At 40.1% G+C, this 16,121-nt stretch overlaps 1 protein-coding gene across 3 annotated transcripts in view; it reads left to right on the forward strand.

Moving 5' to 3' along the window:
• Positions 1-10,883, forward strand: part of ZNF180 (zinc finger protein 180) — a 31,095-nt gene extending 20,212 nt beyond the window's left edge. For all 3 annotated transcript variants that reach the window (XM_022585421.2, XM_022585425.2, XM_022585422.2), the window contains one exon: positions 567-10,883. In XM_022585421.2, coding sequence (XP_022441129.2) covers positions 567-2,311 — 1,745 coding nt within the window. In that variant the 3' untranslated portion in view covers positions 2,312-10,883. The remainder of the gene's footprint in view (positions 1-566) is intronic.
• Positions 10,884-16,121: the final 5,238 nt, after the last annotated feature.

Genomic DNA, 16,121 nt, shown 5'->3' on the forward strand with positions numbered 1-16,121 from the left:
CTCGGAACTAAAGGAATTCATGGGGCCATATTAGCCCCTAAGGCATTTAGGGAACCTGGGATAACAGTGCCCCCATTATTTTTTCCTGGTTCACGAAGTAGTTTGACCTTGTTTTACTAACACAGACTGTGCTAGCAAGTTTCACGCCTCCAGAAATTTCTAGAAATGTAGACACTAATTTCTATTTCAGTGAACATATATCTAGCACTAAAGAAGGTAGAAAGGACCCTCTTTTTTTGCTAAGGATTGCAAAATTGTTTTGCAATTCTGTAGATTCTGCATAGGGGATCTTATTTTGGAATATGGAGATATTTGACATCTAAAGTCTTTTTATTCAGCAACACTAAGATTGAAATAGTTTCATATTAATGCCTTGTTACACTATTGGACTATGGTAGTTCTCTGCTTACTGCTTCATCCCATCCTTTTGCTTTCTCAATTCATGTTATAGGTCCATAGCTGAAAGCAAATCCACATATAATTGCATACTTTCTTGTCAGCTTTTATTCCCCTATTGCAGCTCTAACATTTTTTTGGCTAGGGTGTTTTATTTTGCTTCCTTCCAGAGTCGGCAACTGCACTTGGAAGAAGAGAATCAACATCAAAGCAGAGCATTTTTGGTGATGAACCATCCCACAGAGTGAAGATAGAAAGGTTGACAAGAGATGATCCTTGGTTATCTTCATGTGAAGAAGTTCAGGATTGTAAGGAGCTTTTGGAGAAGCAATGGGAAAAACAAGAGAGACTTTTGAAGGAAGTGACATTCACTCACAGAACAGCTATTAGTCATGAGAGAGCCTGCAAAAGTGATGACCTTGAGGAGAAGCGTGGTCCAAGTAACAGTCTTCTTTCACCACAGATGATACCCATAAGAAACCATTTTCATAAACATGCTTCACATGTTAAAAAATTGCATTATAATTCTATGGTAAACACTCATCAGATGATTAATGATAGTGAGAAACTCTGTGAAAATAAAGAACGTGGAAACCTCCCCCAGAGCATTCATTTTATTCAGTTTACAAAAGCTCAAACAGAAGATAAATCCTATGGATTTAGTGACAGTATTCAACACTTTAGCCATGATAAACCCCTAAATCTACATGAGAAAATACATGCACAAGGAAAATCCTTTGATTTTAAGGAACATGGGCAAGTTTTGAACCACAGCATATCCCATAATGAACAACAGAGAATCCCTGTTGAAGAGAGTCAGTATAAATGTAATAAAACCTCCCAGAGTTCATCCCTTGCTCAAAACATGAGAAATCATTCTGAAGAGAAACCCTTTGAATGTAATCAGTGTGGGAAATCCTTCAGCTGGAGCTCTCATCTTGTTGCACATCAGAGAACTCACACAGGGGAGAAACCTTATGAATGTAACGAGTGTGGGAAATCATTCAGCCGCAGCTCTCACCTCGTTTCCCATCAGAGAACTCATACTGGAGAGAAACCTTATAGATGCAATCAGTGTGGGAAATCCTTTAGCCAGAGCTATGTCCTTGTCGTGCATCAGAGAACTCATACTGGAGAGAAGCCTTATGAATGCAGTCAGTGTGGAAAGTCATTCAGGCAGAGCTACAAACTTATTGCACATCAAAGAACTCATACTGGAGAGAAGCCCTACGAATGTAATCAATGTGGGAAATCATTTATCCAGAGCTATAAGCTTATTGCCCATCAAAGAATTCATACTGGAGAAAAGCCCTATGAATGCAATCAATGTGGAAAGTCCTTTAGTCAAAGTTACAAACTTGTTGCGCATCAGAGGAGTCACACAGGAGAAAAACCCTTTGAATGTAATCAGTGTGGAAAATCCTTCAGCTGGAGTTCTCAACTGGTTGCACACCAAAGAACTCATACTGGAGAGAAACCCTACGAATGTAATGAGTGTGGGAAATCTTTCAACCGCAGTTCTCACCTTGTTATGCATCAGAGAACTCATACTGGAGAAAAACCCTATGAATGTAATCAGTGTGGGAAGTCCTTCAGCCAGAGTTATGTTCTTGTTGTACATCAGAGAACTCATACTGGAGAAAAGCCCTATGAGTGCAGTCAGTGTGGGAAATCCTTCAGGCAGAGTTCATGCCTTACTCAACATCAGAGAACTCATACTGGAGAGAAACCCTATGAATGTAACCAATGTGGAAAAACATTCAGCTTGAGTGCTCGACTTATTGTACATCAAAGAACTCATACTGGAGAGAAGCCCTTTACATGTAATCAGTGTGGGAAAGCTTTCATTAATAGTTCTAAACTTATTAGGCATCAGGCAACTCATATTGAAGAGAAACCCTATGAATGTAACTAGTTTGGAAATCTTTCAGCCAGAGTATATCCCTCCCTCCTTCCCTCCTTCTCTCCCTCCCTCCCTCCTTCCCTTCCTCCCTCCCTTCAGCCCCTCATTTCCTCCTTCCCTCCTTCCATTCTTCCAGGATTACATGTATTGGAAAGAACTACTATGAAAACAATGTGTCTGGAAAAAGCTTTCAGTTAGCTCTCTGTTATTGTGTATCTGGAAATTTGTTCTGGGGAAGAAACAGAGAAAAACTATCACATATTTTACTTAACAGTTCCATGTTAAAAAATCAAACTTGGCCCTTATAACACATTCCCACAAAAGTAATAACTACTGGCGCTTTTCCTTGCAGAAAGCACTTCGACCTGACTTTGAGAGAATTACCATTAAATGGGCAATATGCTGTGGAGTGATTGCCAGTGAGGTGGACCTCTTTTCCAATAAAGAATAAATGAGAATGCTGATACCAGTGGGCTTGTTGTTGAGAAGGTTGGAAAATTGCTGTAGTTATTAGAACTTAGACTGGAAAATGGCATTTCAGTGTATCATTTTCCAACATGATTTCCCTAGCGGCTACTTAGTAATCAGTTTCACACAGCACTTTCTCTTATATGTGAAGATTTTGTAAAAATTAGGGAAATGGCTATGATATGAACTGAAAAATGCAGGGCAAGAGTATAGACCATTCATTTCTAGAACCATCATGATAAGATATTTGTGTTTGGATCAGGGTCTAAAGGGATTCTAGGTGTATCTGTTTTAATTTTAGGTTTATGCCTGTTTTTTTTGTGTGTATGCTTTTTTATAATACTAACAAATGATATGAGTAATAGTCAAAAAAGTACAAACATTTCCATCTCTTTGACCATTTAGGAAAGACCTGACAGTCAGATAGCAAAGATCCCTCAGGGTTCTGAGAGTTCCATTTGGATTAGCATGAACAGGTTACTCCTTAGGACTTAGATTCCCAGGAATGTTCCTCATTGAGAATAAAATATTTCCCTGTGAATGTGGAACTGGAAATTTAAGCCAGAGGGACTGAGAATGCATGGGCAGTATGGAGGGCATATGGGCTTTTTTAAACCCATATATCAAAAGCAGCATAAAGGAGCTTTATTTTTAAGATTTTTTTTTTTTTTCTCCTCTCATGTAGTATTGTCTTTTTTTCCTCTGGGATATGTTCCCTAATGTGAGAATCCTCTGAGTGGGAAGGTACTGCCCTGGCTAAGTGCTTGCCATCTAAATTAAGCACACAAGAATGCTTTTAGTGAGGTAATATTTGTAGCTTCTCATTGGTTTTTTAGATTTGGTTCACAAGTCTTTCTGGCCTTTGCCCCTTATCATGAATTCTAATTCTGTGGATTGTCATGGACCTGAAACCTCTGATCCCAGAGAGTTATTGAAAAATAGGCTGAGAGTTGAACTGAGAGACCAGAGAATAGAGGTAAATTCCCTGGAGAAAGAAAAAAAAAAAAAAAAACTAAAGTGATATCTAATAGGGGTTACCCTTAGTAAATGCTGTCCCCAGGATATGACCCTAAGTGGATTCATCTTTATGAGGGTTAAGCCAGAGAGTGCAGCACACCTCACAGTGACTGAAGTTCTGGAGGAACAGTTGTTGATGGCTGGAAAACTGGCTGCCCACCCCAGGAGAATCTTCAGTCAGTCCATGAATGCACAGATAGAGGAAGAGAAGGGGTTCTCCGTGCACTGCCTTTGGGGGAGGACATAAAATTGTGAAAATGCTAATTTGGTAGTGGGACATGGTTAGGCTTCTTTTCCCCAAAATTATAGATAAAACCAATACCAGTGCTAGGTACAAGTGGATGATTTTCACTGGGCATGTTGAATCTTACTTTGAAGACAGGAGACAGGAGACAGGATTGTACAAATGAGATTAAAGCCAACTGGGCTAAGAAGGAAGCCTGTGAAGATTTCAAGTTTTGGAAGGGGTTTTTCTCAAAGTAATCTTTTTAGTGTTAAAAATATTTCATTGAAAATGAAATTGATAAAACTGCAAAGAATTTTGAAGTGAGTATGTGTGTGATCGTGTGTTTATTGGCCAGGTTGAATATGAGTCATCTGTGTGCACTAAGTCATAAGTATTACATCAGTTCCTAGGTGGTGAATTATGGTTGCCAAGTGTTTTGAAGTAGGGTAGATCCACTAAATAAACAAAAATGTTAATTTCATTATTTGCTCAGTAATTTCCCTCTGTAGGAAAGGTATTCTTTTAAAAAATGGTCGACCAATAATGAAGAGAAGTTAAAGTGACAGTGTGCTAAAAATACATAATTAAACCTCTGAACCTAAAATTTAGGTTTAAAAGGGGGAATCAGTAACTTGATTTTAATGACATATGTATGACACATATATAACCACATATGTCCCCTGCATAAAAATTTTTGTGTAAAATTCACAAAGTAAAATTGTACTTTGCCACAGCAAAATGTATAGAGATTTGATAGGCCAAATTTCTTTCACCATATTCCAGTAAAATTAGAAATAAGTGAAAGGTGACCAAAGCGTTTTAAAATACATGGATGTTAAGGAATACTCTCTCTCCTAGAACTAATTTTTTAAAACGTTTTTATAGTTTTATCGAGATATAATTGACATAAGTTTAACATGTACAGCATAATGACTTGACTTACAAATATTGTGAAATGGGGACTTCCCTGGCCGTCCAGTGGTTAGGACTCCACGCTGTCACTGCCGGGGCCGCGGGTTCAATCCCTCGTCAGGGATTAAGATCCCACAAGCACAGCCAAAAAAAATATATATATATATATAGTAAAATGATTACCACAATGAGTTAACATCCATCATCTCATATAGATACTAAAAGAAGAAAAAGAAAAAAAGTGGGTTTTTTTTTTTCCTGTGGAGAGAACTCTTAAGATTTGCTCTCTTAGCAGCTTTAAAATGTACCATTCAGCAGTGTTAACTGTAGTCATCATGTTTCCCCCCACACTCCTGCTTAGTCTTCAGTACTTTTGTACTTTGTCCACCTTATTTTGTGGTTTGATGTTTCAGCTTACTCCTAGGCCTGACAAAGATAAACGTGCTTTTAATGTTTTTGCTTGTTTTTATTGTTTTTATAAACTTGTTTATTTATTTATTTTTGGCTGTGTTGGGTTTTCGTTGCTGCACGTGGACTTTCTCTAATTGCGGCGAGGCGGAGCTACTCTTTTTTTTTGCGGTACGTGGGCCTCTCACTGTTGTGGCCTCTCCCGTTGAGGAGCACAGGCTCTGGACGTGCAGGCTCAGTGGCCATGGCTCACAGGCCCAGCTGCTCCACGGCATGTGGGATCTTCCCGGACCGGGGCACGAACCCGTGTCCCCTGCATCGGCAGGCAGACTCTCAACCACTGCACCACCAGGGAAGTCCCTGGAGCTACTGTTTGTTGCAGTGTGCGAGCTTCTCATTGCGGTGGCTTCTCTTATGGAGCGTGGGCTCTAGGCGCGTCGGCTTCAGTAGTTGTGGCATGTGGGTTCCAGTAGCTGTGGCTCACAGGCTCTAGAACGCAGGCTCAGTAGTGTGGCACAGGGGCTTAGTTGCTTCGCGGCATGTGGGATCTTCCCAGACCAGGGCTTGAACCTGTGTCTCCTGCATTGGCAGGTGGATTCTCCACTGCTGCGCCACCTGGGAAGCCCCTGTTTTTGTGTTTTTTTTGTCCAAAGAGATTTCAGCTTGGAGTGGGGAGGGAATCCAGACTTTTTGATGCCGTTTTCAGATATGCCTTTTATATTTCTAAATTTCTTTTGGATTTTGTACTTAATCAATACGCTTTATTTCGTATGTCTCATTTAACGTACTTGAGAAGACCAGTTAATCTTACCTACCCCTTTAGAACTTTATCTTGAAAAATCAGTATTCTTCCTGTTTCCTGAAAGAGGTTGCTCATGGACTCAGTTTCCCTTTAGAAGACTTGATGAGTCACATCAGTAAATTGCATATTGCTCTTTACAAATTATAGCAGCCTGGGTTCTTAATTGGAAAGCACATGAGCCAGTTCTAACCAGCTGATTCAGAAGATACTAGGTGGCTTCAAGAGCTGGCAAGAAAGACAATGTTCAGGGCTTTACAGAAACAATTGCTGAATCATGCTGCAGAGCCATGAGAGTTCCTTAGTGTTCCCAAAGCTCCTTGAGATATAGTAAAGAACTAACTATATCTTCTGATTCGAAGTCTGGGCAAGTGCCTGGTTCTGGTGGATCATAGGCTGTGCCTACACCTGAGTTGTGTGGAAGGTTAAGATGCCAGGGCCACCAGTGCCTAGTGTTTCCTGGAGAGTCCATAGTTGTAGATGGGCTCTACCTTCCACTCATACTAATTCTTTGGGCAGTTTGTCATTCATAGAATTGTTACTCATTTGCTAAGCAACAGCAAAGGAAAAAACAAAAGATTTCCAGTATAGCAGGCCCTTGCCTAGCCCATATGTCAACATTTTCTTCACTCTCTACATTTTCACTTACTTTAATATGTATATGCAGCCTCCTACTTAACCTATCATACCTCTCTTATAACCAAAAACATGTGTACTCTCTTCCTCACCCAGGGCTTCACATCTTTGCTTCCACTTCCAAGTCTGGGATCTCTGAGTGGTGTCCATTCCATTTCTAGTGAAAAACTCCTCGTGTAAAAAGATGGTTCAGCTGCTGGGCATTTAAAAAGGATGGGGGGATTATAAACCAGGTCAAATTACCAAGCAAATATTCAGTAACTTTGATTGTGAGTAGATATGCAAAAGCTTTCTAAAGCTGCTTTTGTAAAACCACAAACAAGTTGGTGACATGGGTAGTTTTTACTGCTTAGGATAATTTAATCCTCATTTGGATTTGTTTGGGGGTCTAACTAAATCAATGCCTGTTTTATTAAGCTTTGCAGTAAAAATAGTATTGTTAAATTTTAAAATATCACTTTTGGCATTTGCCAAGTGGATCTCCATGTTGGAACAGTAAAGTTGGACCTTCTATCTTATGGCCAATGTGGTACTGATTTGTAATCCACTGAGGATGGCATTTCAGTGGAAATAGGTTGATAAATAGGATTGATAAACCTTTCCATAGTAGTTTTAGCACCTTTCTGGACTCTTTAACATCTTCTGTGGTCTACTGAGGTCATGACAGTCTTCATGATCACCTCCTCTCTTCTTCAGGGAGGACTCCTGGCATTTAACTGTTGGATCAAGTTCTTGAAACACATATTCCTTTGGAATGTTGTTCCTCTTTTCTGCCCAGGCTCTACTAGTTACTCTCTGACAGTGTTTGCTTAGATCTGGATTGTTGATACCTATGCCTGTGGTTCACTGCACAACAGATCCAGCAGGTTGGTGATTCTTCTGACCGGAAGCTCTTCTTCTTGTTCTATATTTGGTTTGTCCACATGTTTCTCCACCTTTCCTCGCTTTCTGAAGGGACTAGGACCACACTACCCCTGCCAGATATTTTGTGGCGTGCTGGAACTTTCTATGGGTGTAAGTTCCTGATTTTCCTGTACTCTTGAAAAAACTTCATGGACATGCCATTAACTTTAATTGATAATTTATTTTTAAGAAGTAATACGTAGCTGTGATCATAAGTGGAATGTGCTGAAATTTTAGTAGTGGGGATTAGGTTATAAAAGAACGAAACCTGTGGAAAAGCCAGAAGAGGGTTTTCTGATGAAATCTCAAAACTGTTTATCTGTAGTCTCTGGTATTACTATTCTCTACTAATTATATGGGGTTCCATCACTGAGACTCTCTGCTTTAGTATTTATGTTGCACTGGGTAGAGGGAGTTGGAGTCTCTTTTTGTAATCTGGTGCTTTAATTAGATATAGCTGATAGTATTGATCATCTAGACCTGTATACAATACAGCCAGTTCCCAGATGTGTCCCCAGAAAACTGGATGACCAGTCACCACAGGCTACACCTATCCCCGGGTGGTGTAGCCTCTACCTTGTATGAGTATCCAACCATGGTTCCCATGTTCACATGGGAAGATGGGATGACTACTGTGTTTGGAGTATTGTTCTCTGTTACTGCTGGATAAAGTCCAGTTGCATTTTTTTATGCAAGGAAAACTGAAGTTTCTAGCTTTAAATGAAACTATAAAATTGTTTTTGGGGGGGTTGTGTTTATGAAACATTCAAATTGGTCAGAAGACACTGAATGAGAAAAAAAATGTTTAAGTAAAAGATGGAGACTAGTTTAAAACAAGAGTTAAATTGAAAACAGCAGCATTAGTTCACACCCTTAAAAGCTGAGCAGCCTCTTGGGTTGCACATCATCCTAGGGATCCATCAGTGATGCAGCAGCAATTTGAAACCAGGGCTCTTTGGTGAGTAGCTTATGTTAAGGCAGAAAGATAGAAATGGGCTTGTACTATCTTGTGAATAATAGGTTAAAAAACACTTCAAGAGACATTTGGGTGGTGTTACATATGCCACAGGGGCCACTAACCTGTGTGGAATTCCTGCCAGCCAAGCAGGAACACTTTGAGCATTGAGAAACCATTAGTCATAGACAGCTGGACCAAGGTAGGTCAATACAGAGCCATGGGTCCTTCGTGAGATGCAGTATCAAGCGTGCTGAAGAAAGGCATTCTTATTCTGTTCAGACTGCTCTCACAAAAATACTTTAAACTGGCTGTATCAGCGTCTGAGGACTCACTTCCCGCTCGTTAGCTGCACATCTTCTTGTTCTGTCCTCACAAGGACTCTGAGGTCTCTGAGGCCTCTTTTATAAGGGCACTAATCCCATTTGTGAGGTACCCTCATGACGTAACCACCTCCCAAAGGCCCTCACCCCCTAATATCACATTGGGGGTTAGGATTTCAACATATGAATTTGGTGAGGGGACACAAGAATTCAGTCCACAACAGGCACGCACTCAACTTCTAATAGCCTTCAAATAAAGGTGCATTATATTGGTCAGTTCCAGTTGCCCTGCAGGAAAGTGTTGGTCATCATTAATTTTATAACATATGAAAAATAGGCTTATATGGAGGTCCATACAGAAAAAGGCACCTTCACTAGGATGAAGATCTGGAAACTACACATTTTAATCTCACAACGAAAGGGGCATCTAAAATTCCAGCTTAGGCCCCTCACTGACTGACACTGGAGGTTGATCTCTTCATTACTTGCTGCTGGTGGATAGGCCACGGGCTCTATAAGGACACATAAATATGCCATTAATAGAGGAGTCCAGCGATGACGTAGAGGGGTGGGATAGGGAGGATGGGAGGGAGACTCAAGAGGGAGGGGATATGGGGACGTGTACGCATATGGCTGATTCGCTTTGTTGTGCAACAGAAACTAACACAGTCTTGTGAAGCAATTATACTCCAATAAAGATCTATTAAATAAACAAAAAATAAGGGAGCCCAGCCCCAGGTGTATTTGGTCATATTTATCATTGAAGGGAGCAGATAAGGGGGAAAAAGTGATTGGGATTAATGATAACTCACCTTCCATGAGACGCTCGTTTGCTCTTTGGTAAAACTTAGGAAGAAAACAAGGAAAAATATGTAAATGAATATGGCCCATTTCATGAAATGGGAGTGGAGGTGGGGCAGGCAAAGTGTAGATTATTTATCCAGGAGGCAAACCATAAAGGGGGTGAAATACAAATACCAACTCTAAAGCAACACTAAATATATGGCCGAGGGAGGCTTAGGAACCAAATATCTAGGTAGAATTCTGGTCGATAGTTCTTTTTCTTGTACGGTTTTCTTTTTTTTCTTTTTTTTTTTTTTTCTTCTTGTATGGTTTTCTTAATCCCCTTGCTTTTAACAGTTGCTTCCATTTTTCAAGGTTGGAGGGCCTCACATCACTCAGCCAGATGTGCTAGAACCTGATTGAAATATGAGCTTACTTCCTTTTGTGGAAAACAGTACTCCATCTACCAAATATCTGGGACAAATTAGACTATAATTGGTTTCCTACTGCCCCCCAATTTACACAAGTATAATTTAAACGATTTAGTATAATTTAAATAATTAGATGATCTAATGATCTAGAACCATCGAATTCCTAACCTAATCACCCGAATGCAATCAATCCACCACCTACCTAGCTTCGATTTCCCCAGACGATAAGAACAAAATCTTAATTTATACAACATATATCTCAACTTAAAAAAAAAACAAACACAACTTTTCCTTTACGTAGGTGGTTCTTAAACTTTGCCATGCATCAGAATCAGAGGGAGTGCTTCTTATAACACAGATTTCTGGGTCCCAACCCGAGAGTTTCTGATTCAGTAGGTCTGGGGTGGATTTTGGGGGTTTGCAGTGATTCTGCTGGTCCAGGACCACAACCTGAGGACCATAGCGCTAGAACGGTTTTAAGTATTTAAATGGAATTAACTTATAATATATCTGGCTCCCAAAAGTTCTAAGTTCTTGCCTTAAATTGTGCCAAACTTTTAACTTTAAATCAAATTAGGAGAGGAAGTTTGTGTTGGGCAGAGTCTGGCAGCCAGAGCTGAACGAGATGCGTGAGAAGGTGTGAAGCCCCGCCCCTTCCCCCCGTCCCCGTCCCCCACACCCCATCCCGCGCTCCTCCCTGGTATTTGAGCCCACCCCGGCTTCTCTCCGCTCAGATCTTCCCAGGGGAGAGCAGCGTTCAGTCTGGGTTGCCTGAGCCGCCTGCACTTGGTCCTTACAGAGTCCTCCCTGTGTGGAACCCGATTCAGAAGACGGAGGACAGAACACTTGGTAAGTCTGTGTCTTTTGTTTGTTTATTACTGCATTTGTCTCGAGACCGTGGTCCACCCCCCCACCCAACCCACCCCCGTCCTGCCACACACACACACAGCACACTGCTCTCCATTTGTGGGGTCATAAAAAAAAAGGAGGATGCTCTGGGAGCTGCAGGCTCCTCAATCATGTCTTCATCTAAAGAGAGTGAAGTCCCATCTGGCTTCTCCCCTGAAGGCTCCCCCAGCCCTGACTCACCAAACTACATGTTACTCTCGTACCATCCCCGGATTTCTGCAGGAGTCAGCCCATCGCCCACAGGAAACACCTACTAACTCACAGAACTCACCAGCTTCCTCCCCCATGTCCCTTATCTTTTCACCCACAGCCCTCAGAGAATCCCCTGTGTCCCCCAGCTACTGTCACACACTTTGCCCGCAGGAGGGACACTTCTAATGGCCGACTTTACCACATTGGCCATTGGCACCCCTTGGCTGGGCAGTGTGACCCTCCTGCCTGATTCCACAGAGGATCCCTTAATCCAGAGAGCAGGTGGGAATGACAGAGGTAGGAGCACCTGATAACAAGTACCACCTCATCCCTTGAAGCCTAGAACCAACCACAGTGATTGTTTGGGCCAAATAGTAGAGATACATAGTACATACAACTCCAAATGTCATTTGTTGGAGGATGCAGGTTACCATGTTAGGCTGACCAATGAAAAGTAAGGAGCAGAAGAAGTGGAGAATGAGAAATGAGCCGAAGGTAGCTGAGTACCCAGTTTTTGACCTTGACAGTGGAGGTTTCTTGATCTTTCACAAAGATCCCGAGAATCACTGCTGTGAGTACAGACAAGGAAAGAGCAGTGCAGGCCAGCACCATCCCTACAGTGTCTTCAAATGCCAGGAAGGTCACGATTTTGGGGAGACAGCAGTCTCTCAGCGTTTGCGTACTAATGACTTGAGCACGCCACACAGTGTTTCATATCTGAAAAAACAAAAGCAAAGAGGATTTCACATTGAACAATTCATGCTTATTCCCATGACATAATCATTATCACATTTTTTATCACTGAAAATACTGTCCACCTCTGACATGATTTTTGGATACAAAAATCATGTGTCACACTGGAGAACCCCTGAGCATAATAAAGTAGTTACAGAGACTATATCAAGGTTAGTATTGTCCACTTCTCTATCGGAAGTAACGCTTTCACCCACAATCATCAGAAAGTTTTATTCCACATTTGGGGTGGCTTTTGCTGTTGTTTCGTTGGTGTGTTGGTTTAACAATATCATCAAGGTTCACTTTGATTTCGTCTCTCTGCTGTCCACAAGAAATGCTTCAATGTATGGTTTCTTCTCAGAGTTATGTGATGTGGTCCACAGCTTTATCATTACCATTTGAACTGAGAGAGAAAGGCATCCTGTAACTTTTCCAGAGGAGCAAGGAAGAAATTTTCTAAGAATCCTCTGCCACCCACATCCTTCAATGTGAGGGGTGGATGTAGATATCATTCAGTCAACGAATCAACCTTCAACCTCCGATTTTCCTGCACTCCGATGTTTCTGCGATGGGGCAGCGGGATTTAGGGAAGAGAACACAAGCTCTGAAGCCAAGAATTGCTGATTACAAATTCGTTTCAACATTTCATGGGCATCTTACTGGCTGTGTTACTTGGGTAGGTCATAGCAGATGGAATTAAGGTTACTAATCTGATGCTCTTAATGTAAGGAGATTACCCTGAGTACTGGTGGCCCAACATAATCACAAGTATCCGTAAATAGGGAAGAGGTAGGCAGAAGTGTCAGGCCAGAGTGATCCATTGTTGGTTTTAAAGATGGAGGGAGAGGGCCACGTCCCCTAGGCATCAAAGTGAGGTTTCTGAGAATAGGGAGTTAGTATAGCTGATTGCTACGGTTGCCATGTGGACAGATCCTCATTTGTATTCCAAGTGGGCTAAATGGGAAAAGAAAGGGAAGAAAATATAACTTCGGGGGAAGCACCATATGGCAGATTACATTTTCCAACAAATCCTCTAAAATCCATACTTTTCCTACACTGTGACTTTAACATTCCTCCCACTGAGAGGTTGGGGGAGGGGCGTTGACCTTCTTTGCCCTTGAATCTGAACAGGCTTTTGATGACGATGACAGCAACACTATATGTGACTTTCGATGCCCAATCACAAAAAGTGATGCAGCTTTCCCCTTGTTCTCTTGGAGCACTCGCACTTGGAAGACAGCCGCCGTGCTGTGAAGCAGGCTTGGAAACCACGCGGAGAGGCCGTGTGTAGGTATTGTAGTTGACAGCCCCAGCTGAGGTCCCAGCTGACCGTCTCCACCAACTACCAATCATGTAATTCCATTCCCCAGCTGTCAAGTTACCACCCAGCCTGTGGGTCTTCCCAGCTGAGGCTCCAGACATCATGGAACAGAGGAAAGCCATCCTTGCTGTGCCCTTTCCAATTCATGACCCAGAGAACCCATGAGCGTAATAAAGTAGTTGTTTTAAGGCATGAAGTCTGTGGTCATTTGTTAGACTATAGTAGTAAAGGGGACCTGCCACATAATCACTATGATCTATCAGGTTCTTTTTCTAGGTACTCAAGTATATACAAGAAGGCAAGCACATGATCCAGCAGTCCCACTCCTGGGCATATATCCAGATAAAACTCTAGCTTGAAAAGATACATACACCCCTATATTCATAGCAGCACTATTTACAATAGCCAAGACATGGAAACAACCTAAATGTCCATCGACAGATGAATGGATAAAGATGATGTGGCATGTGTATGTATATATATATATATATATATATATATATATATATATATATATATACAATGGAATACTACTCAGCCATAAGAAAGAACGAAATAATGCCATTTGCAGCAACATGGATGGACCTAGAGATTATCATACTAAGTGAAGTAACCCAGAAAGAGAAAGATAAATAGCATATGATATCACTTATATGTGGAATCTAAAAAAAGTGATACAAATGAACTTATTTACAAAACAGAAACAGAGTCACAGACATAGAAAACAAACTTATGGTTACCAAAGGGGAAAGGGGGTGAGGAAGGGATAAATTAGGGGTTTGGGATTAGCAGATAAAAACTACTATATATAAAATAGATAAACAACAAGGTCCTACTGTATAGCACAGGGAACTATATTCAATATTCTATAGTAAATCATAATGGAAAAGTATGAAAATATATATATATATATATACACATATATAATATATATTAATATGTATATATATATATATATATATATATGAATCACTTTGCTGTATACCAGAAACGAACACAACTTTGTAAATACTTAAAAAAAAAAAGAAGGCCCGAGAAGTCCTCTGTAAGGGATCTCAGCAAGGAGTTCGGATATTTGTTTTTAGCCACTCAGGACTTTTAAAAGGTGACCTTTTTTACTTAGGGCAAATGCAAAGACAGAGAAGAACAAATACTGTATGATCTCACTTACATGTGGAGTCTAAAAAGGTTGAACTCATAGAAACAAAGAGTAGATTGGTGGTTGTCAGGGGCGGGGAGGTGGGGGAAATGGGAAGATATTGGCCAAAGAGCACAAACATTCAGTTATAAGATGAATAAGTTCGGGGGATCTAATGGTCAGCATGGTGACTAAAGTTAACAATACTTTACTGTATACTTGAAATAAGCTAAGAGAGCAAATCTTAATGTTCTCACCACAAAAAAGCAAGGTAACTATATGAGGTGATGGATGTGTTCACTAACCTTATATATCACAATGTAGACATATACCAAATCATGACATTGTACACCTTAACTTTACACGATGTTATTTGTCAGTTATATCTCAGTAAAGCTGGTTAAATAAATAAACAAAAGGCAGCCCCAACCAAAAAAAAAAAAAAATCAAGTCAAGAGCACTAAATAGGAAAAGATCAATGTTTACTGGAAAAAAGTACCAACAATAATGCTTATATAAATATAATAATGATGAAAGGTTAGTGATAGAGAAGAATTGGGGGGTAACCACACCTCTTGCATTCAGTAGAAAAAGTAAAATACACATAGGAACTGACCCACATATTCAGTCATCTTCATACAATAACATAATGGATAAAATGGTAGAGCTTCAGGAGATGATACCTTATATTGAAATACATATGGCTTGTTTACAGTTTGTAGACCAGAACTTCCTAAAACAGCCAATTTCAAATTTTCCCTGGCTGTCTAAAATTATGCTATTTCCTGTGCCCTAGCCTAGATTTGTGATTAAGTGAGTTAAAAGTAGGATGTTGGGCTGGGAATATATATTTATTATAATTTCTCTGGAAATTCAGCTAAGCAGATTGGATTGTGATCTACTGTCTATGACCAAAAAGCAATGAGGAAACAAAATATTAAATTGTAAAATACACATATATATGTATATATACATAGAATAACACAGAAATCATTCAGTTAAGATTTTTATATGTCAAGACACCAAAACAAAAAATAATTAAAACCATCACTAGCAAGATTAAAATCTCTTACTATTTAATCTTGGTTTATAAGGGAATTTAAACTCACAATTAAAGGATGGTCATGTAAGGTAGAGGAAAGCAGCGATCTAAACAGGGAATATTAAATTTTATAGTTTGCCAAAATCTTTAGCAGTTTCCATAACCTTAAATGCTTGTTATCACAACAGCAAAATATAACCAATACATGAATCATAGAACTCAAATTGGGAAGTGGAATGAAAAACAATTGAGGATTAAGAAATCAGTAGGAATGGAGATAAGATGAAAGCAGGATAAACCTACAGAGGAAACAAAACAGAAAAAAAGAAAGAGCTTAAAACCCAAACAGCTGGAATAATCCCTAGAAGCAAACAGAGCATTCAGAACGTACATTTGAGTATGAACCATAATTAGTATTTGACATGGTAACATTTCAAATCAGTTATGAAAACTGGGCAAAGGTTATATAAATAGGCAATTCACCCACCACTGATATATTAACATCTATTCAGCATCTCCATAATGAGACACTGTGTTTGGTTTATCAAATTGGGAAAATTTCAAGAAAATTATTATCCCTAGTTTTGATACACTAAGACTGGAAGCATAACTTCATTGGAGGAC

The sequence above is a fragment of the Delphinapterus leucas genome, chromosome 20, assembly GCF_059928025.1.
Source record: "Delphinapterus leucas isolate spDelLeu-1000000601 "Yukka" chromosome 20, BTC_Dleu_Yukka2, whole genome shotgun sequence".
In the NCBI taxonomy this organism is placed as follows: domain Eukaryota; kingdom Metazoa; phylum Chordata; class Mammalia; order Artiodactyla; family Monodontidae; genus Delphinapterus; species Delphinapterus leucas.